This window comes from Ctenopharyngodon idella, chromosome 5, assembly GCF_019924925.1.
Source record: "Ctenopharyngodon idella isolate HZGC_01 chromosome 5, HZGC01, whole genome shotgun sequence".
NCBI classification, from domain to species: Eukaryota; Metazoa; Chordata; class Actinopteri; order Cypriniformes; family Xenocyprididae; genus Ctenopharyngodon; species Ctenopharyngodon idella.
The window spans coordinates 32,512,835-32,536,729 of NC_067224.1; the positions used below are offsets into that span (position 1 = coordinate 32,512,835).

The 23,895-nt window shown below is 37.7% G+C and overlaps 1 protein-coding gene across 1 annotated transcript; it reads right to left on the reverse strand.

The window, feature by feature from the left end:
- Positions 1 to 1,164: 1,164 nt before the first annotated feature.
- Positions 1,165 to 18,122, reverse strand: zgc:63972 (protein CutA homolog). The gene is made up of 6 exons (XM_051895057.1): positions 17,805 to 18,122; positions 15,138 to 15,286; positions 9,784 to 9,843; positions 9,494 to 9,539; positions 9,246 to 9,295; positions 1,165 to 1,592 (listed from the first exon to the last, which is right to left on the reverse strand). Exons 1-6 carry the CDS (start codon positions 17,898 to 17,900, stop codon positions 1,490 to 1,492), a joined length of 504 nt encoding a protein of 167 aa, XP_051751017.1. The 5' UTR covers positions 17,901 to 18,122; the 3' UTR covers positions 1,165 to 1,489.
- Between the last annotated feature and the right edge of the window lie 5,773 nt (positions 18,123 to 23,895).

A 23,895-nucleotide genomic window follows, 5' to 3' on the forward strand; every position in this document is an offset into this window, starting at 1 on the left:
ACCCTCAATGATTAAATCATTTTTACTGCTTACACTGCTGGTACATAATGAAGTTAAATTAGATTATCTACAAGATATATGCCCTTCTGCTGAAACATATAACTGAGCCTCACATTTTAGATGGATCAACATTAGCATCTGGGGGACTGTGTGTTTGGTAAATACTAAAAGATGGTAATGTTGATTCTAAAGGCATGCATGTATAAAAAGGAGTGGCCTTGTATACTGTACTCTCTGTCAGCATATGTTTGAGCAGTAGGTGCTGTAAATGATGTTGTCTTTGATAAATGGTTTAACAATCAAATAATATGAGCAATAATGAGCACACTGTTAGATTGACATTAAATATAAGAGGCAGAAAAAACATAACTTATGAAACACCTTCACATGGAAAATTATTTAAGGGGAAATTTATATATATATATATATTATACAAAACAAGGTGTCTATAATATAAAATCAGTATGCCTTTGCAGGTTACTAGGTCTAGTTGTTTAGATGAGTAGTCAGATCGGTGACTTCATTATGACTGGATCTCAGCAAATCCCAACACACAATAACACTTCCTCACATCTGCACTTCTATTGTGTTGCCACAGTGTGAACATAAACCCATTCAACAAAACAACATTTCCTATTCAGCTACACACAGTGAAAATTTGACCAAACGTTCCCTTGTTAGGGAACAGAAAGGCTCAGATCTGCTCTTGACTGCTAAACCAACTGGACAAAATATTATTTTGTGTAGATAAAAAAAAAAAAAAAATTATCTGTAGTGTTAGACACACAAGGACCAGACAATTGAATTTTGTCTTTTTAGAAGTTCTTTTAATATTTAACTGGTTAACTTAAGTCAGGTGCGTAGGGGAAAATACTTTAACACTTAAACCTTACAGGGATTCTTATTGTTGTGACTTTTGTGATTTTTGTTTAGTTGGGTGTGAAAAGCCTAAAAGCACCATTGGGAGCAAAATACAAGGACAAAACATTCTAACTTACCTTTTAGATTGATTTTTAGCATGCTGTGATAAAGCGCAAAATGCATCCGTCAGTATTTGCATTATATTGATGTACACGTACTGCAAATCAATGAGCAACATGAACAAACTTAATGTGTCATATGTTGTAGCATATTTAACAATGTTAAAAAGTCAAGCAGTCAAAGTCAAAGTTGAAAAGATCCCATTAATTTATTTTGTCATTAATTAAAAAAACAAAAACACTTCAATTCTGCACAACCACATTAAAACAACCAACCATTAAAAATGTTGTATAAATTACCATATTTTAACAAATTAATTTATAATAACATATAAGATATGTTATACTCTTTATAATAAAGATATTTACATCAATAAAATGGTCAATAAATATATACACTTGTAAAGAAGCTCTTCAGTATTAGATAAGTTTAAGGTCTGTTATGCATGAAAGCCTTTAAAATGTCAAAATGTTTTTTTGTTCTCCATTGGATTGCAGACAGTGATGTATCAAATATCAGTGACTGCATCTTCCATCCACTTCATGTAGTCCTGGCTTCCATCATCAATAGGAAAACTGATGATTTCTGGAATGTCATATGGATGCACAGCTCTGGGGAAACACACATGAGTCCCAGTTGAAATAACAGGTTTGAAAATAACAAGGAAATAAAAAACATTAACATTAAAACAAGGAAACAGCTATGCTTATCTGTAATGTGCATTACCATTCAAAAGTTTGGCGTCAGTAAGATTTTTTAATGAAATGACTTTTATACAGTAAGGATTAAATTGATCAAAAAAGAAAAGACATGTATGATGTTACAAAAGATTTAGCATCTTGAGCATCAAATTTTTTAAAGGATCTTGTGACACTGATGACTGGAGTAAGGACTGCTGAAAATTCAGCTTGCCATCACAGGGATAAGTTACATTTTTAAATATATTAAAATAGACAACAGTCTGTGGCAAGCAGGACGAGGCCAATGGCCCTAAGAACTGGGTGAGGCCGGTGGCACGAGTGTTAATGAGCATCAGCTGAATGCTCTTGAATTTCTCACGGAGAAGCTCCGGGAGCATAAAAGGAAGAGCGACGACAGTGAAGGATGAGAGAGCACCAGGCCTGGACATTATGTTATGTTTTGCTTATGTGCTTTTACTTTCGTTTTGTGTTTGTTTATTTTATTATTATTAAAGTGTGCTTAACGTTCTCCGGTTCCCTTCTTCCCATATCAACTAACCGTGTTACACAGTCACAATATGGACTTCCGGTAAGATGGTGGCGTGAAAAGTCGTAAAGTTCTCTGCATTTCCCTTGATTTAATTACTTCATTGGTGACATTTTTTGACATGCTTCGGAATGTAAAGTAGGAACTTTATTAGCACAACATGCCAAGGGCTAATGCTAAAAAGCCAGTCAACATCACCAAGGATGCCGGTGGTTCTATGCAAGGTGCGGACAGGGCCAGGGTTATGATATTAGGAGAACTCCTTGGAGGTATAAGGTCTAAAGTAGAGGAGCAGAGATTCTCGCAGAACACAAGTCATCTATCTCAGCTGTGAAAACTTCATTGTTGGAACAGGAACAAAAGCTGAAGGATGTGGGAGAATCTCTTACCGACGTGGATGGTTGTGTTACTGCAATTGAATCTATGTGCTTGACACTATTGAAAGACAATGAAAAGCTGAGGGCCAAACTTGATGACCTGGAGAACCGCTCCAGGGGGAACAACATCAGAGTGATCGGCATCCTTGAAGGTCCTGAGGGTACACGTTCCACAACATTTATTGAAGCTCTGTTGCTCCAAGTCTTCGGGAAGGAGAATTTTACCAAAGAGCCGGAGGTTGACCGAGCAAAGAGAGGCTGCATCTTTAAACGGAATATAACTTACTATCTACCTCACATAAAGAAAAAAGGTTGTTAAAAACTTGACACACATTTTATGAATTTGGTGACAAAGCCATAAATTTCTCATCAGTCAAATAACTTGAAAATGATCACTTGCATCAGAGCCCTCTCAAGCTCTCTGTTAGGGCTGCACAAAAAAAATCGAATTTCTAATCGCGATAACAATTACGGATGCCACGATTTCGTAATCGTTCAAAGGTGCAATTACAAGGAAAATATCCACTTACATTACTCGCCGTGTTTAAGAGGTGTGTTATGAGAATGTCACGTTGTGAGAGGCGAATCACGACTACTTCAGAATGTAAAAGGTCTAACCCAGCATAAAAGGAGCTACCAGTGACGTAAGTGTACGCTGATATGTCGAACGCACGCGAAACACCAGCAACCGTCATTTTTAAAAAGCCATGTACACAGCCTATATATTTACTCCACGAACTAACTATACAAACATGGAAAGCCACTGCCCCTTTGATCGCGAAAGTGAAAGAGCCCTTTGCGGTCGCATCACGGTGCCCCCGCGTTCCCATTTCTGGATTTCACGATCGTAAACTAATGAAGACTGAAGCCGCATCTGATTTCGAAGGCTGCATCCTCCGGAGGTCGCATTTGAAGGCTGCATACGTCATTGAGGCGGTCTCACTTAAGAAAAATAACAGTTGGATTGCAAATTAAGAAAGAAAATACAGTATTTTACACCTCAAGAGGAATAACCATCAATTTTATTATGGTTACTTTTTTTAAATAAGACAGAGAATGCGAGCACTATGTGCTCAGGATCTGTCTAAACTGTTCTCAGCACCGTCAAAATAAAAGTAACAACAACAAGCGCAGTTTACGTCACTTCAGGCCCTAGGGGAACATCAGTTCTTGGGGAACCACACTGGTGGCAAAAGCCCCTATTATTATACAATGCATATGTTTACTTTTTTAATTATTATTTAAAGAAGAAACCAAACCAATATATAGTTGACATTTGAGGTTTAATGCTATAGAAAAACAATAAAAAAAAAAAATAAAAAAAAATGTGTTTTCAGATTTTTTTATTTTTTATTTTTTTTATTTTTATACAAAAATATGGCATGCAGTTGCTTCAAACAATGGTATAAAACTATTCAATGCATCATTCAATGTAAATTGTGATAATCGTAATTAATAATCGCAATTACAATTTAATCAACAATTATGATTTTTGTCATAATCGTGCAGCCTTACTCTCTGTTGTATTTTTTTTTTTTTTTTTTTTTTTTTTTTACATGATATTAACAACAGCTCTGATCAGTTTTTTCTTCTTTATATACTTCAGAGTATAGTAATGATCCAGCAATTGTAGATTCCTTTTTTACAAAAGTGAATTTACCAACTATAAATGTCAACCTTAGCTCTGACCTTGGTAAACCCATAATGCAAGCAGAAGTAACAGATGCCATTACAACAATGCAGAGCAGTAAAGCCCAAGAGCCAGACGGTTTCCCTATAGAATTTTACAAGTTCTCAACTTTACTGGGTTAACTTCTTGTGACACTCACACAAGCTTCAATTTCTCTTCTAACAAAAGATTAAAAAGGATCCTACCCTTTGTGAGTCTTACAGGGCAAGTTCACTTGCAGACAACTCTACTGTAGTGGAACTGATATATAATAACGACAGGTCTGCCAAGTCTAAAAACTCACTGCCTGGTGTTCTGACAACAATCTGGTACTCAACTCCTCAAAAACAAAAGAGTTGGTGAAAGATTTTAGGAGGGAGAGTGTGGAACCTGACCCTCTTTACATCGACAGAGTAGAGTGGAAATACCTCTTTAATACTCTTAAACAGTTTGGCTTTTCAGAAGACTTAATTTCTTGGATTAGGTTGTTATATGCTTCCCCAGCAGCCTCTGTGTGCACCAATTATACATATTCTAAGCATTGTGCAACTGGATTCCTGACTTCCTGAGCAACAGACCACAAGTCATCACCCAGAGCACTAGTACACCACAAGGCTGTGTACTGTACACCAAAGAAACAGCATTGTGAATTTGCAGATGACACCACAGTTGTGGGGCTTATCAGCAACAATGATGAGGCAGCATACAGGAATGAAGTGAACCAACTCATATAGCCTGGTGTGACTACAATAATCTCTCATTGAATGTCAAGGAGAATGTTCCCCGCCCCGCCAAAAGACTGTGACCATAACCCCCATTATCACTTAGCATTACACAACTAAGAGTTACCTACAGTACCAACCATGATGTAACAATAACATCATTCTACCTCATCATTTACATTTAATCATTTAGCAGACGCTTTTATTCAAAGCGACTTACAAATGAGGAGAATAGAAGCAATCAGACCAACAAGAAGGCAACAGTATACAAGCGCTGTAAGTAACATTTTTCAGTTAGTCTAGCACAGTACACATAGCAAGTTTTTTTTAAGTAAATTAGGGAAAAAAAGAAAAATGAATAGAATAGAATAGAATAGAATAGAATAGGTCAATGCTAGTATTAATTGGTCAGTTGCTGATGAAAAAGATGCGTCTTTAGACGCTTTTTGAAAATGGCTAAAGACTCAGGGCCCGGTTGCATGAAAGCCCTTAAGGTAAAGGGTTAGTTCACCCAAAAATGAAAATTCTGTCATTTATTACTCACGCTCATGCCGTTCCACACCCGTAAGACCTTTGTTAATCTTCGGAATGCAAATTGAGATATTTTTGTTTAAATCCGATGGCTCTGTGAGGCCTACATAGGGAGCAATGACATTTCCTCTCTCAAGACCCATAAAGGTATAAAAACATATTTAAATCAGTTCATGCGAGTACAGTGGTTAAATATTAATATTATAAAGCGACGAGAATATTTTTGGTGCGCCAAAAAACAAAAACAAAATAACAAATTATTTAGTGATGGCCGATTTCAAAACAATGCGTCAGGAAGCTTCGGAGCATAATGAATCAGCGTGTCGAATCCGCAGTTCGGAGCGCCAAAGTCACGTGATTTCAGCAGTTTGACGGTTTGACACGCTGATTCATTAGCTCTGAATCTTCCTGAAGCAGTGTTTTGAAATCGGCCATCACTAAATAAGTCATTATTTTGTTTTTTTTGGCGCACCAAAAATATTCTCGTCGCTTTATAATATTAATATTGATCCACTGTACTCACATGAACTGATTTAAATATGTTTTTAGTACCTTTATGGATCTTGAGAGAGGAAATGTCATTGCTGGCTATGTAGGCCTCACGGAGCCATCGGATTTAAACAAAAATATCTTAATTTGTGTTCCGAAGATCAACGAAGGTCTTACGGGTGTAAAACGGCACGAGGGTGAGTAATTAATGACAGAATTTTCATTTTTGGTTGAACTAACCCTTTAAGAAAACCCTTAGTTAAGGGTACCCTTAAGGCTGTCACTAAGTATTTCCCTTAATTGCTTAAGTGTCCCCTTAAGTTCTGCTATGCGTTGCAACAAAGTCCTTAGTAATCATTTAGCCCTAAAAAAAAATTAAGGGATCAAAACAGGTCCCTTAAATCATCTGCTGAACTCAAACACGATGGATGAGGAAGTACCGATGTGTAATTTTAGCGATCGAAATAAGCCTGTTGAAAGTATGACGTGAAACAGCGTGTATTGTAACAAATAAAACTGAATGAACACAGCGTTTTCATATTTTTATCAATTCCACTATGCACTTGAATTAACTAGCTCTCATGCCAGGCTTTTGTATTGTGTGCAAGAGTGACTTATTATAGCGGCATGCTTGGTATTTCCCCCCTTTTTAAAAAAAAAAAAAAAAAAAAAAGAATAGCCTGTTTTTCTCCTTGGTCCAGTTTGGTTTAGATTTCTTTTTTTTTTAGCGCACAGGACTTGTCATCGAGCTGTGCCGCATATAGGTCACCGAACGCATCATTTAGTGAATAATCACCAAACAGGCAAAGTGGCATTGATGCGTGAGTACAATACAATAACAATGAGTTCGACTAATATAATGTAATTTAATGAAAAACTATGTGAGTGGCGTGGCAGGATTTTAAGTATCCTCCGGTGTCGTAGCTGTACTCGTAGAAACAATGTGCTTGAATTTTAGTATGCTCTGTGTCGATTATTAAAGGCTCTCTGCATAACTCATACATAACTCAAATATTGTAGAACAGTTGTTTAGTAAATGTTAAACTTGTTTAAAGTCAGTGGTCCGTTATGATCTGTTTATTGTGGAAGATTTCGTAACTATAGCAACTGCTTCTCCATTGCAGTGTTTTGCCAGAAAACATCACGAAGTGCTTAGTATAAACACGTAGGTAAGGGTGACAGTTAAGACGTTTGTTGCAACACTCTTAAAGAAATCCCTTGCCTCAGGGATTTTTCCCCCTCAGGGATACCCTTACTTAAGTGGTTTCATGCAACCGGGCCCAGCTACTCAAATTGAGATTGAGGCAGGTCATTTCACCAGCTGGAAAAAGTCATCAAAAGACTTAATTTTATATTACATACCTATGTGCAATACTGTAACATATATACACATATATAAATATTTGTCACCCAATACTTCAACACTACAACTCATACCTCAATGCTGCTACACTTTATGCATATTTTGCCTAATTTATTTGTCTTATTTCATTTTCCGTCTTACTCTATATACCTTGTATACCCATTGTCTATACTTACTGTTGTCTTTTCTTAGTCCTTGTAAATATCCACTGTGTCACCGTTATTCCCTGAAGGAACTGCGTCTCGTTTTTAACCATTGCCATGCAATGTGATAAAAAAAATGACAATAAAGTTCCCCTTGCAGAGAGGCACCAGATAGGGGTTTCCGATCTCTTCTTTGTTTTTCTCCCATTTGCAATTTCGACTGAACCCTTGGCCACAGCACTTCATCAGTCTGGTATCTTAAAGGGTATTAATCGGAATGGGATTGAGCATAAAACGTCATTATATGTAGATGATGTTTTGCTACATGTCTCTAATCCAGATTCATCAGTAGCCCATGTTATACTAATTTTAGAGTAGTTTGGTAAATTCTCTGGCTATAAACTCAACATGCATAAAAGTGAATTATTCCCAGTCATACCGCCTCTCCACATAGATTCTTCCTCTATCCCATTTAGAGTGGTACTTGAGGATTTCAAGTACCTGGGTATACAAGTCACGCAAGTCATTTACTGATTTGTTCAAAGCTAACTTTTGCCACTCTTAGGTCGTTGTAAAAATTATTTTATGAAGTGGTCCAGTTTGCCTTTGTCTTTAAAATGTCAGTCTTGCCACGCTTCCTGTATTTATTTTAAAATATTCCTATTTTTATAAGAAAGAGATTCTTTACTAAATCAGACAATTTAATTTCTTCCCTTCTGTGGGAAAATAAAACCCCTCATAACAGAAAGTCCTTTTTACAACGATCAAATATTGGGGGGATGGCAATGCCTAATTTCTTATTTTATTATTGTGCAAGTAATATTCAGAAAATTATATACTGGGTGACTGAACTAGACCCACATGTAGCAAATTTGGTCTTCGATCTTTAGTTTGCACTTCTCTCCCTTTGATAGGAAACATATATTAGTTCTCAAAATCCAGTAGTTGCGCACACTCTAAAAATTTGGTTTCAGTTTAGGAAGCATTTTGGTTTGCAGGCAGCCTCTATTTTGGGCCCTATTGTTTCCAACTGTTTTTTCCACCACCCTATGAGGATTCTGCATTCCATGTTTGGGAAGAGAATGGCATCAGGCTCTTGAAAGATTAATTTTTTTAATGACACTTTTTGCTCTTCTGAAGAGTTTAAATGTCGTTTTGCTTTGCCTAGATCCCATTTTTTCAGATTTTTGCAAATCAGAAGCTTTATCCACCTTATTCCTATGCCCCATGACGCTTTGCGCGAATTATGGGTGTAACTTCAGTTTTATTTTTAAACTGGGTACAATGAGATGACATTATTCTACTCACCCTTCAACCAACGAACATTAAAAGGACATTTAAAAGTGTAAAAGCATCAACAAGGTACTTTCAACATGTCTTTTGGGCTGCTTACAGGCGCCACAAAGGAAGCAGATCCACACAATTTCCTTCAGACTGAGATGGTCCACTGACATGGAAATTGTTATACCAATCGAGAAAGCCTCACTTAACAGTCGCTCAACTTGTGTGATATAACAGCCAGCTGGTGTCATCTGACCTGATAATGCTGATTTGATTTTGAACCCTGAATCAATGAAGCATCACTATATATTGTGATGTGAAAAACAACACATGCTCTATAATGAACTGAAATATTCAAACATTTAAGCATTTGTGTCTGTTTAAATGTTTATCATGACTAATGTGCAAATCTCTTGGGTCACAATTTAGAAATTTAAGCAACGTTGGCAAAAAAGCACTTACTTTATATAAGCCACAAGTCTCTGCACCACAGATGTTCTTGTCCTGACAAGCTGTTAAAGAAATTATGGATTTAGTATCGGTAACATTTTTAAAATTTCATAACCATTATGAGATACAGCTGTACACAACACATGATATAGAACGTTTGCATACACTATAACTTTACATAAAAACATTAACATATTTAAAAAATAAAAATATTTGATTTGAATGATAAATCTGAAGTTTGAATAAGTTTAGCGACACACCAGCAGTATTTCAGAGGCATCCCGAATCTCTCCTTTCCAGTAGTACCTGAAATTAATAAACAATATTTTAGACGAATGACATTTTATAAATGCTTGCATTAATGGATTTAATCTCATTTAATCTTACAGGATTATTTAAAAAGTAATTATTAGAATCTAAAAGATTACAAGTTTATGTATATTAATTGTCAATTTATATTTTTGTATGTTGTGGCTAAAGTTGCACTTGAGTTGTGGTGTTTGGGGTTCAGAGCTCATAATGGGTAAAAGGTTAACCTTGCTGGTCTTACATAGTGGTAGTGTGAGGAAATATATTCACGCATGCTGCCAGCCTTTTCTCCATGATACTCCTAACAGAAAGAAAGAGAGTGAGAGAATTTAGCTTCTCTGTATTTGCATATAACATCAAAAGTCAAAGGCACTCTGTGTTCCTTCAAATGTATAGGCACATGCACAGCTCATCTGAACACCATAGGGTAAAATATAGTTTGAACAATTAATTTCAATTCAATTCAATTCAAATTCAGTATGTTTATAAAAAAATGTAAAGGCTAAAATTACAGACACGAAAGACAGCAATGCAGAAATTTATATTATATATATATTATATATATATATATATATATATATTTATTACACACACACACACTGTATATATCGAACCATACCTTTCTCAATCCACGGTTCGGCACGCACTTGCACCGCGGTTCATCTTAAATCTGACGACACATCTATAAAATGGTTTGTTGAAAATAACGCGTAAAACAGACAGAGTTTTTTTTTTATTAACCATGTGGAATTTGTTCATGACTTTCTTCAGCTCATACTCATTGGTCCCACTCACTGCCATTATAAAGCTCAGTTGCGTCAGGATATTTATTAATATTTCTCTGATTGTGTTCATCAGAAAGAAGAAAGTCATATACACCTAGGATGGCTTGAGGGTGAGTAAAGCTTGGGCTAATTTTAATTTGAAAGTGAACTAATCCTTTAATTTTTGTACCTGAAAACTACTGTTAGATACCTAAATAACCTGAAAAGCACTGTTTATTTTAATTGTGTCTTTGCTCTATTGTATGTATTTGTGCTGTTGCTTGTAGTTTGATTATTTTTGTTCTTCTTTTCTTTATTTTTATTTGACAGTAGTCCTTTTTTCTTTATATCGAACCGTACCAAAACTGTGGCCCTAAAACCGTGACAAAAACCAAACCGTGAGTAATTTGAACTGTTACACCCCTAAATGATAGATAGAGTCACTCAGAATGTAAGCAGACCTACTAACATACTAACACAAACACACCCTTGAACCTAAAACTAGCTATATTTTGCAAAAAAATGTGTGTGTGTGTGTTATATTAGTCAGACCAAAATTTATTCAGACACCTGGAACATTTCATTCATTAATACAGTTTATTCACTATAGTTTAAATAAATAGTAATAAAATATGACAACATCTCAGAACTGTGTCAGAAAAAAAAAATTATCTTAATTATGTCAGATAACACTTAAGCAAAACATGGTCAGGTCAAGGTGTCTGAATAATTTTTGGTTCTAAATTTTTATCAATTTTACTGGTAGTCCACTGTATGAAGAATTTTTGGGTATAATATGTCACAGTTTACTTTATTTTGCTATCCTCACTTACATAAATGAACCATAGTGTCCTGCACCCACTAGTAAAAATATATCAAGAATACCAAAACTGTTTGAATAATTTTTGCTTTGACATATATATATATATATATATATATTAGTCAAATACACATATATGTACAGTAACTTTCTATTAGTTTGATTTTGGATGTCGGTTGGGTTGGCTCAGAAATGTGGACTAGAATCTGTGTTATACTGGACTATGGTAGATTTGTGTTTGCCAGCTAATTGTTTGGCTTGTAGTGGTTTGGCTACATACCTTAGTTGTGCTGCCATCGCCTAACCAACTGAAATTGTACTTGCTGCCTTTTCCCTTTTCCTAATTCATCTGCCATTACCTTATACTACATCTCAGACATCTCCTTTTCCTTACATCACCCTTTCCTTGATGTTCTCTTAATCAATAGACCTACGCAAGATTTTTCTGACCTTGGCAAAACATCATTCCATTCTCTAAACCTTGTGCACTTCCGAAAAAAAATCTCATTTTTGTTTGCCCATGCTTTATTAAAGAAACTGGATTGATTAGTGTACTCCTGGATCAGAAAAAAAGTAAAGCCCTCACACTTTTGTGGATCTGAACCACAAGAACTGCTTGGATGAGCTTACTAGTCTGGAGTGCACAGTAATGACTTAACCACTGTAAAGTGCTCTTTAACAAGAGTATAATGGGAAAATAAATCCTAATGCAGCTGAAAGGGAATATGGAAGCTCAGGTTGAGATAATCTATAATATGAATCATGGTCAGGTTTTGCAAGTTCTGCAAAAACAATTGTGGAGATCCTTGTGGTATGGAAGACTATGTAACAGATAGATTTTTGTAATAATTTCTGTGTCCCTGTAAACAAGGCTGGACTGTATTTAATGAGCACATTTTTCAATCACCCGATTATACTTAATAAGCCAACAGTACATGTGGTCATGTAAACACATTAACCAGTTTTCCTATGGTGGATTTCACCCAGCATGTAAACACATAAACCCAGTTCTGTCTGCTTGAAGTGTGCAAGTTTGATATGTAACAGGAAAGTATGGAAGCTTGTTTCAGCCATGAAATAAAAAACAAAAAAGGTAATTGCGACTAGCAAAAGACAAATTCACAATTCTATAATTTTTCTCAGAATTGTGAGATTTAAACTTTTTTTATTTTTTATTAATGTCTTTTAATTTTTTAAAAAAAGTCTTGTAAGCACAATTTACTTGAGTTGCTGGGTTAATTGTTCGCATGCAAACTGGGTTAATTCAATAAGCTGATTTTTGGGAGTTATCAGTATGTAAACATGCTCAGTATTTCATAATACTATCATTTCATAATAATATCATACTACATTTTATAACTACAGTACATACAGTATTATTTTGATAATGAACTACAAGGAAGTCTCTAGAACAGGGGTCGGCAACCTTGTTTATCATGAAGTGCCATTTTTAAGTTTCCTAGTTTATCACTGTTAATCAAATAGACCCCACCCCCCTCCTTCACATAACCATATTTTAAAAGTTTATAACGGCTTAATTGAAGTAACATTAAAATAGTGCAGAACCCTAAATATTTCTGAAGCAATTTTCCATAAAATTTGTTTTAAATCCTACAAGTTCGTTTATTTTCAGGTTTAAATTAGACTTTGAATAACAGATTTAAAATGTGACCCTACTGAATCCTATGTCTGAATGTTTGCACATCACCTTCACTTGGTTTAATAGGTACTCTATATACTTTGTTGAATATCTCAGAAATTTAGAATTAACCTCTTTTGTCTCAAAGCTAAGCGCAACAAACACAGCAGAACAAACTGTAAGCTGTCAGTCAAATGGACTTACTGTACAGTAACTTGTGTGATACATCATCTGTCTTGATCTGCATCATGCTTTAGCAGCTTGTGATGCGCATCAAGTTACTTGTAATGTTTTACCCCCAACACTGCCAGCGTTTACCCCTCTACATGCCATTCCATAGTTTGCCGACTCCTACTCTATAAACTCTTGAGAAACTTGCATCAGCTTACATATGTCTTATTACCGCAATTAATTTCTGTTGACACAAACCACAATGTATCTAACAACAAAAAGACTATGCATGTCAGTGGAAATATGGGTGCAGATAACACTGCATTTGGCCATACAAAGGAAGCTGTCAGAAGAGATTACGCTGTATTTCAATTCCGGTAACATTTTGCTCACCAAACATGCTAAAACACACAACATATCGCTAAATTGTTGTTTCTGACAGTTTTATAAGTAAACCCAGTACTAGTCCACACACAGAACTGCAGTGGGTCCAGTCTTCTTTATGTCAATGTGGACAGAGCTAATTTTCACTATGTATTTATATATTCTTTTATACTATACTTATTCTTTAATAACTTTTTGAGCAATGTTGTCGGGCAGTGTCGCCAAGTGATGTTTCTTGGGCACTTTCCCATTGAGAATGTGCAACACAATTCGATCTAAAGTATCCAGATAGAAATTTGTTGCCCATTCTCAATGGCAAAGTGCCCAAGCAACATCACTCAGTAACATTGCCCGGCAACATTCCTCAAAAAGTTGCCCTGTGTATCATCACCTTAAGGCTGCATACAAATATTCATACTTCCAAGTAGGTGAAAAAAAAAATGTGAAAAAGAGTAGTATGTCCAAATTCATAGTATTCCTAAAACAGCAAGCAAAAAGTACCCAGACAAAGTAACCTACTACTTCCAGCAAGATTCTGAAGTGCACACCCAATAGACATTTTACTATCCCATAAGGGCACAGGAAAGGATTTGTGAATGGCAGTGGAGCAACATTCATACTATTTAGAACATATGCTTTAATGGTTGCAAGGCAAAAAAGAGAGTATGTGACTGCAGATGTAGCATTTAATAATTAAGTATTTCCCCCTATATTGTCCCTATTGTTGCACAAAATATGTGATTATTTTTAACTCTAGCTTTATCACAGAACAAGTAAGAGAGACTTTTGTCCTTAGATTGGAACAAGCATTGTCATCCAGGTATTCAATAAAAGAGATGTTTTTTAGCTGACCTTCCTTTGTAAAACCACTGTTGCGTTCATGCATAATTTATAATTATTAAAAAATAAAACATACAAGTGCTTGTGATTATAAAATCATTTAAAGGACATCACTACACTGTGAGTGACAACGATAAAGAAGTGCAGTAACAGCACTTCTAAGCATGTCAGGGTACTTCACAGTCTGTGGTCTAACGACTTCTCATGTTAAAAAAAAACAGGAAATACTAATTTTCTTTTAGGCCTATAGGTTACCATTCTTTTGCCATTTTGCCAATTCAACTTCAAAATTAACTCTATTTACATGTAACAATACATTTATTGTACTGCATGTCACCGACTGTCACATGCAGGCTGTAAACAAAACACTATTATCATCTGATGGCTAAATATGTGATTATTTTTAACTCTAGCTTTATCACAGAACAAGTAAGAGGGACTTTTGTCCTTAGATTGGAACAAGCTTTGTCATCCAGGTATTCAATAAAAGAGATGTTTTTTAGCTGACCTTCCTTTGTAAAACCACTGTTGCGTTCATGCAAAATTTATAATTATTAAAAAATAAAACATACAAGTGCATGTGATTATAAAATCATTTAAAGGACATCACTACACTGTGAGTGACAACGATAAAGAAGTGCGGTAACAGCACTACTAAGTGTGTCAGGGTGCTTCACGATCTGTGCTCTAACGACTTCTCATGTTAAAAAAAAACAGGAAATACACTTTTTTTTTTTTAGGCCTACAGATTACCATTCTTTTGCCATTTTGCCAATTCAACTTCAAAATTAACTCTATTTACATGTAACAATACATTTATTGTACTGTATGTCACTGACTGTCACATGCAGGCTGTAAACAAAACACTATTATCATCTGATGGCTAAAGGCAAAGTAGGCCACTTAGCAGCTACTATGAAATATATCTTATTTCTAATGCTTTGTTCTTCCTTTGTGTGTGTTTGTGTGCAACTTACCTGCCAATATCTCTAGCAGTTTGTTCAGTAGGACAGTTGACAAGCAGCACAGAATGATATCCAGCCACATAGCTTCCTGTGAGAGCAGAATGGATCTGAACACCCAGTGTCTTCAGCACAGGGTACAGGGTGAGGGTCAGGACTAGAATCTACACATACATACGCACACAGAGAAGGGGACCAAAGAGAGAACAAAGAGCATTAACACAGTTAAGCATGATGTATAGTACTAAAATCATCTAATATCATAAATTTCCATTGATTTTCTAGAACGTATGTAATAATGTATTTTTTCGTGTTATTTTCCAAGTGAAGATGAATAAAATGCTAAACTAAAATGTTTCTATTAAAGTTAAACATTTTCCTGACATGAAAATATATATGTAATCAGTGTAATTGGAAAAACTGGAGATGCTTTTACCATTATTATACTGCTTTTTAGTCATTTTGGATAGTAAATTAAACAACTCCGTTCTCATTCATGCATGTACAGTATTTATTAGAATTTTGAGTCATTCAAATACCTTATTCAGACTATCCACTCTAACTGAATTTTATTCATCTTTATCTGTAATGAGGAAACGCATGTTGAAACAGAGGTAATTCTGGGTTATATTTGATACAAATGAAAAGTCAAGCTATTAAAGAAGCACGTGTTTAGAGTGAGGAAGAAACTTTTTTTTAAACAAATATTATATGGATAGTTCACCCAAAAATAAAAATCGTGTCATCATTTACTCATTTTAATGTTATTTGGATATTTGGAAAAATTCAACATTGGGCCTCCCATTAACTTTTTATTGTTCGGCTATGGGACAATAAAAATAAATAAATAAATAAAAATCTCTATTTGTGTTCTGCAGAAAAAAGAAAGTCATACATGTCTGAAATGACATGGTGAGTAAATGATGGCAGAAATTCAGAAATGTTGGAGTTAGGTTTTTAAAGGGTTAGTTCACCCCAAAATGAAATTTTTGTCATTGATTACTCACCCTCATGTCGTTCCACATCCGTAAGACCTTTATTTATCTTCAGAACACAAATTAAGATATTTTTGATAAAATCTGATGGCTCAATGAGGCCTCCATTGCCAGCAAGAAAATTAACACTTTCAGATGCCCAGAAAGCTACTAAAGACATATTTAAAACAGTTCATGTGACTACAGTGGTTCAACCTTAATGTTATGAAGCGATGAGAATACTATTTGTGCACCAAAAATAAATAAATAATAATGACTTTATTCAACAATATCTAGTGATGGGCGATTTCAAAACATTGCTTCATGAAACTTCGAAGCTTTACGATTCTTTTGTTTCGAATCAGTGGTTCGGAGTGTGTATCAAACTGCCAAAGTCACGCCCCCCAGTGGTTAACCACTGAAATTTCAAAACCCTTATCACGTAACAAAGCATTGTTTACTGAAAGCAGTTTGATATATGCGTCGAACCACTGATTCGAAACAAAAGATTCGTAAAGCTTCGAAGCTTCATGAAGCAGTGTTTTGAAATTGCCCATCACTAGATATTGCTGAATAATTCGTTTTTTTGTTTTTTTTGGCACACAAAAAGTTTTCTCGTCGCTTCATAACATTAAGGTTGAACCACTGTAGTCACATGAACTGTTTTAAATATGTCTTTAGTAGCTTTCTGGGCATCTGAAAGTGTTAATTATCTGGCAATGCAGGCCTCACTGAGTCATCGGATTTTATCAAAAATATCTTAATTTGTGTTCTGAAGATGAACGAAGGTCTTACGGGTCTAGAACGACATGAGGAACATGAATGATAAATAATGTATAAATTCAATTACTAATATTATATTATTAAAATACAGCATAATAACTGGCAAGAGTTATTATCTCCAGTACTTCCATAAGAAAACAGGAGGTAAATAAAGTTAATTTCTTTGTTTATTCCTGTTATATGAATATTCAGAAGCTGTGGATCATGTAAATAAATAGCTTTTTCAGAAAAAGTCTTGGACCTTAAAAGAAAAAGATAGAAATATAAACGTGGTAACTTGACACAACCAGACACAATACACAACTGTGCGAGCGAGGGAACAATCCTCAACTTCAGCCATTAATATGAGGATCGCAAGGAAGGCACTCAGCAGCTGATCTCGAAGAATTACTGCTGAATGCACAACCGCATCTTTCAAAGCCACAGAGGGCCTTAAACATGCATTATTGTGTTCGAGGCGAAAAGAACAGTGAGGGATTATCCTGCGATGACTTGATAACAGATTATATTTGCCACAAGAATGCAGCATTGCTCAGCTCTTTGAAAAACAAGGCTTGCTATTTAGTTCAGAAGTTGGTATTAGCTACATTTAAATAGTACATTTCACAAACAAAGCTTACTTATTAACACACTTCTCACAAAAAAACAGAAGCAAATGATGGAGATACTGGAGCAGAAACACTACATACAGCACAGTCGACATCAGGCTCTTTTCACGTGAGCTCCTGATATTTAATCGTTTTAACCAATTATTAACTCACGGTGTTCAAAAACTGTTCAACAAGTTTACGTCGTTTGAAAGGAAAAGTACAGGCAATCACGTTTAAGCATGTCAACAGTCTGCCGTGTTCAATTTGCCAAGCACGTTCTGCTCAAGTCTCTCAATATAAATGTCACGTATCAAGAGAAATAAAACTGGATTTACCACGCAAAAGACCACAAATCCCGTTCGAGGGACAGCCGAAGACATTATGTCCTTGGGATTCCGCTGGTACAACCAATCCGGTTTGTTCTCTTGCATATTTATTTAACAACAGTAGAAGTTACATCGCCCGTGAAGTGTAGGTTTCTGTGCGTAAATCAGTTAGTCAGGTGTCAGGCAGGTTCATCCCAATAACGCATAAAAGTCCGTCGGACAGTTTGGGCAGTCTCTGCATTTCACAAAGCGGCTGCGTGTTGCGCTTGATGCTGATTGAGTGACGCTCATATCCGGATACCGGGGCTTCCAATCAAGAGCGGTGCACGGGTCTCATCATAAGAGGATTGAAAACCTAATAAACTTAAGTGCTGCTTCTGACTGTTTGTAGTTTGTTTTGTACTACAGACATACAGTTAATGTCACTATGGCTTTTTCGGTTGTTTAAATTAATTTTTTAACACATCAATACCCACATCCTACATGTAGGCCAGTGGTGTATTTCAGAAGGCAAGTTATGTGACATACCTGGTTTGTTTCAAAATATGCGGATAACCTCAACTTTCAGTTGAGGTACCCATAGCAGCTTACTCTCTGAACATAACCATCTCCGGAGCAGGTTGTTCCAGAGTTAGTTTGCTTAAAATGGGTGTTATATAATTAATATAGTTATATTAATGTAACTAAATTTGTTATATAGTTACAGTTATATTACAATATTATATTATACTAGGCTACATACTTATACTACATACTAATATATATATATATATATATATATATATATATATTCTACGAAACGGGTGCCATTTCCACTTTGCATTTTTCAAAATTTTCATTAAGAACAAACTTTTTTTTAAACAAACCTACAACTTGAAAGATATGTTAATCCTCCAAAAAACATATTTTCCCACCTCAGGCACAATATTTATTGATATTATCCTTTTTATTCAGGCAAGGAAGCCATTCTTGTACCACCCCGTCACGGAAAATATGTACGCCATTGGAGTAGTAAAACAAGAAATAGATTTTTAAAATCTAATGTTTTCGTATTAGTAAAATGTCCCTGTTTGGAAACCATCAATAGAAAGTCTGTAATTTAATATATTTTTTTATTCTTAGATTTTTAATCTTGAAATATGAATTTGACGTTTCTATGGCCTCATTGTTTGTACTGAAAAAATGAATTCACTTGAAAAATACAAATAAAGTTACATTTATCTGATTAGTCCACACAACAAGAACATAATTCAACATTAATTTATGTAATATTTCATTTTTTTTCCATAAACTTTTAACAAAATGACCCTGTGACAGGGTGGTAACTGATGTGACGGGGTGGTATGGACAAAGTGTTTCTCTATATGATCTGCTGGTTTTAAACTTTAAAAACTGGGGGAGGGGAGACATTCAAATTGAGTAAAAAGTGTATGAGTAATATAGTGAGTGAGTGAATGAGTGAGTGAATGAACCTAACAGTGTTGCCAAGGCTACTATTACACTGTTGCCGCAGGCTGTTTTTCATGTCCATGGGTTGAAGCGAGCCCAAATAGCATGATATTTAGCCCTTGGAATGCACATTTTACCAAAGGAACCCCGCCAAAAAAAAAACCTTTTACCCCACAGAATGTGATTTTTATCGGTGGACATTTTGGGATGAAATTTACCACCCCGTCACATACCACCCCGTCACGTTTTTGTGACGGGGTGGTATGTGACAGGGTGGTAAATTTCATCCCAAAATGTCCACAAATCTCCCATGTGGTTTCTCACCTAGCATACATGTATTCAATCTGAAATATAATTTTCTTTGTATTAATAATGTAAAAAAAAAAAATGAATAAAAAAACAGTTATCTATTTTGCGTGACGGGGTGGTAGGTTTGAGCTTGACGGGCCCTGCCTAACATGAAAAAGCAACAAACAAACAATGTAAAAAAAATGTACATAGTTTCCTGTTTTTGTTCTATGTGGCTATAAGGCTCAAATGATGTCACTTCTGCTTTGTGATGCCATTTAGAGGAACAGTGCATTATTTATAGATAAAACAAGTTAGTGTGATGGGGTGGTAAGTCAAACTGAGGGACGCGCACAAATCGTTCAAAAAGTGACAAACGACCTATATGGTCGTATTGGTTGGAGAACATGTTGTCTTTGATGGTTGAGCTTTTTCTTTGCTTTTTCTTTGCTCTTTTTGCTTCTCGCATCTCTTCTGCCTCTTCTGCTTCTTCTCTTCTACCTCTCATGTCTTAATTTTGTTCCTTCTTTCTCTATATTCTGATCTTCATCTTCATCTATTAGGTACAATACTCTAGATTCCCTTTGGAAGGGATGCGTTGACCGCATATGGGGAACGTCACACGTGAACTGATGTCTGAAAGCCAAGGAATCAAACCACTCCAATCCTATTGGCCGGCGACAGCCTATGACATCATCATAGTGCGACCCGGAAGTATAAAAGGAGCGCCTAGAGAATCAGTATCTTTTCGTCTTTCGGGACTGTTGTGTCTTTGCCATTGTTTTCAAATCCGGTAAGGAATTTTATCTAATATGTCTGACAAACGTTTTAGGAAGTGTGCTGACCCGTGTCCAAGGTTTCTGACACCGGAAGATACACACAACCTATGCGTTTTCTGTCTGGGCGAGGAGCACGCATGGACAGTGCTTGAGGGCGCTGTCTGTGTTAATTGTGAGCGTTTTCCCATGAAGACGCTCCGTTCTCGTTTGGCCCTCTTCTTGAGGGGAGAGGCGTCAACATCTGTGCCCGGTGGTTCTGGCCCTGCTCGTGCTGAGGCTGAGAGGCAGCTGAAATCATGGGGCTCGCAGGTTGAGCTCGCCGCAGAGTTTGAGAGAGGTGTAAATCTTTCTCAGCCCTCAGCGGCTGACAAGGATGAGCTTTTGGATGACAATGACGTCCTGTCTTTGACGTCATTGGATCCGGGAGCGAGTGCTCTTCTGGCGGCCAGCCCCAGAGAGCAGGAGATGGCGGTGGAGGAAGAAGCAGGCGAGCCTGCGGCTTCCTCTAGGCCTCCCTGCCCAGCGTATGCTGAGTTACTGGAGGTTATGGAACGCGCTTCTGGCAGGCTGCAGCTGCCTTGGGAGCATGTTAGGAAAGAAACCGCACACGGGCGACTTGACGAGCGGTTCCTTTCTGGCCATAACCCGGTAACTCCAGTGAGCCTTCCATTCCTTCCTGATCTACACGTTGAGATCGAGAAGGCATGAAAGAACCCATACTCGGCTCGCATTCATCTTCATCAGCAGGCGAACTTCGCTGATGTTGAGGGGTTGAGCCAGCATGGGTATGTGTCGATGCCCCCATTGACGAGACGTTCGCGAACTATCTCGTCACGGGGAGCGCAACGACACTAAAAGCTCCGGTCCTGCTGTCTAAGCCCCTTAAAGTTACATCACGCTTGAAAGGCAGGGCATACGCAGCAGCAGGTCAGGCTGGTGCAGCATTGCACACGATGGCAGTGCTGCAAGCGTACCAGGCTGATTTGCTGAAGGATCAGGGGAAAGGTTTGTCCCCTGAAGCGGTGGATGAGCTGCGCCGCACCACAGATCTCGCTCTCCGGGCCACTAAACAAACTGCCGCTTCGATCAATGGTGGCCACGGAGAGACATCTGTGGCTGAACCTGGCGAACATCGGGGAGAAAGAGAAGGGCTTTCTCCTCGATGCCCTGGTTCGCCCGCTGAACTTTTCGGTACCTCCGTCGAGGCGGTGGTTGAAAAAGTTTAGGGAGGCGAAGGCGTGCTCAGCACCGTTTAGAACCTGCATCCCGCTCAGATCCGAATCTGGGCCCAGACAGCCGGGAGGTCCTGGCCCGTCTCGAGCCGAGGCTCAGAGGCAGGGCCAGAGGTCCAGTGTCGCCGCTCGAGCGCCTCCTCCTCCTAGGAGCAAGTCGCAGAAGCGGCAGGACGCAAGAAGGAAGAAGCAGGATCTGAGGGAGGTGATCGAACACAGGCGCCAGCAGCGCCGGTGATCGATCCCCTCTCTTGCGAGTGCAACTGTACACCTGCCCTCACCCCTTCTTCCTCCGCTTCCCAAGGATTTTGTTTTTGGATACTGTTAACATGCTCAGGCGCTTCTAACAGTTAGGCTGATGGTTGGGCCCATGATGATTTTTTTCTGAAGGCCTGCCTTCTGGCTTGATAGTGAAGAAGTTCTTTTAGGCTTTAAAGAACCTTAGATTCCATCCTTCTTTATGGATAGAGTGAGGTGGAGCAGTCTTCGGTCTTCAAGCCGCAGGAAGGTAAGCTGGGTCTATATTTATGTTCTAAATATGTTGACCTTGTTTTTCCTGTATAGTTTTTCCTGAGCATGTAGCCGTAAAAATGTAGGGATTTTTGGGCAGACTGAAGTTGTTAGGCTGGCTAGAACGGTTTCTGTGTAGGCCACAAAATGGCTGCCGTTTAGCCACCCGTGTATAGAGTAGCTTCTCAGCTAGTGTATGCTAGAATAGTTTGAGTTAGCGCTCGTCACTTCAGTTTTTTATGTCCAGGACGGCCCTAATCGGCCTCCTGGCATTATTGGCTTCTTGAGCTTCGCTTTTTTCCTCTTTTCTGTGAAGATTTAGAGTGAAGCCCAGGCTTTGCTAGGTGTGTGGCTCTGTAGGCCCACAGCTTAGCGGCCCAGGCTAGAGCTAGGTTAGGTATTTATTGTTATAAATCACCCTCTGTAATTACTATCCCTTGTTAGGTTGTATAGTTCCTAGTTCTGGCCTCCTCCTAAGGGAGTTGTTAGGCCATATGCCCATTTCCCCTTACTTTATGTAGGTGCAATTACTGAGGTTAACAGCTAAGGTAGCAGGCTGTTACTATCCTCCCTGGTGCTGTTTCTCAGGTGGTAGGCCCTTATCTTTGCGTAGATAAGTTTATGCAGTGTATGCTAGTTTTGCTCACTTAGTTTAGCACTGCCACAGGTTTATGCTTGTGTCTGTTTGAGGTAGTAGGCCTTGTAGGCCTCCCTTAGACCGTGATAGCATTTCATTGTACCCCTATTTTGGTACATTGCCTGTTGGAATGTGTAGACTTAGCTTTAACCACTGGCTGGCGCCACGTGTGGCTGGAGTTGTAGGCCCTGTTTAGGCCTCCTTTCAGATTACATGTTGGCACAGTTCTGTTTGGGTTTTGGATGACCCATCATCATTGATGTGGTCATGATTGCCACTAGCTGATGCCACATGTTTACAAGTTGTAGGCCTTATAGGCCTCCTGTGTAGCATGTTGGAGTTCAGTTGTGTACTCCTCTCACTCTGAGAGTAAAAAGTGTTTTTACTGAGTACGTTTCTGAGTGGCTGACCTCTCAGGGTGTGTTTTTGTAATTAACCTTACTGTGGTTCGTTTTTCTACATTTACTTCCTTGAGCATGGTTTATGTTTATCCTTTAGCTCTAGTTGAGCTAAGTAGCTACCTCGTAAATACGTTGGTTCTATTTTGCTCCTAGAACTAGACTAATGCCGCGTGTTTACAAGTAGTAGGCCCTCGGGGCCTCCTTTTTAGAACATACTGGTGTATGTAATAGTGTACTCCTCTCGCTGAGAGAGTTAGAGGTGTTTTGCTGAGTACACTGCTGGTTGGCCAGGGCCCCAGGTGACTTATTAACCTCCTTATAGTTCAGTTGTTTGTCCTTCCTGGAGCTTGAAACACTGCAACGAGCTGACGCCACGTGTCTGACTGAAGTTGTAGGCCTGGTTTTTGGGCCTCCTTTAGTTCATGATGACGTATGTTGTACTCCTCTTGCTTTAAAGAGTAAAAAGGTTCTTTTACCGAGTACACTGCTTGTTGGATTGTGTTAGGTGGACTGTTATGTGGGCACAGTACATCTGCTAATTGTGTAGTTTCTACTTCACATAGAACTTTGTCATGTTGTAGGCCCCTCTTTGGCCTCCATGATTATGTGCCTACAGTATGGTCTATCTGTTAGGTTGAGCTTTGTACTCACCTGTTAGGGTTGTTTTGTAATAGTGCTTAGCTCCCTAAGTTGATCATTGGTGAAGGCCTCCATGAGGCCTCCCGTTGAGGATCAGCCCCAGGCTGATTTGTGCTCCCCTTGTCAGGGTCTCTTAGCGCACAGCCTCCTCAGTGCAATTTTAGG

What these genes read in the sequence shown, in the direction of transcription:
- zgc:63972 (XM_051895057.1), bottom strand. Translation starts at nt 17,900, where the DNA reads ATGCAAGAGAACAAACCGGATTGGTTGTACCAGCGGAATCCCAAGGAC. An exon ending in GATTTGTGGTCTTTTGCGTG is followed by an intron (nt 15,287 to 17,804) that starts GTAAATCCAGTT and finishes ATGTATGTGTAG; the next exon opens with ATTCTAGTCCTGACCCTCAC. An exon ending in ACTGCTAGAGATATTGGCAG is followed by an intron (nt 9,844 to 15,137) that starts GTAAGTTGCACA and finishes TCTTTCTGTTAG; the next exon opens with GAGTATCATGGAGAAAAGGC.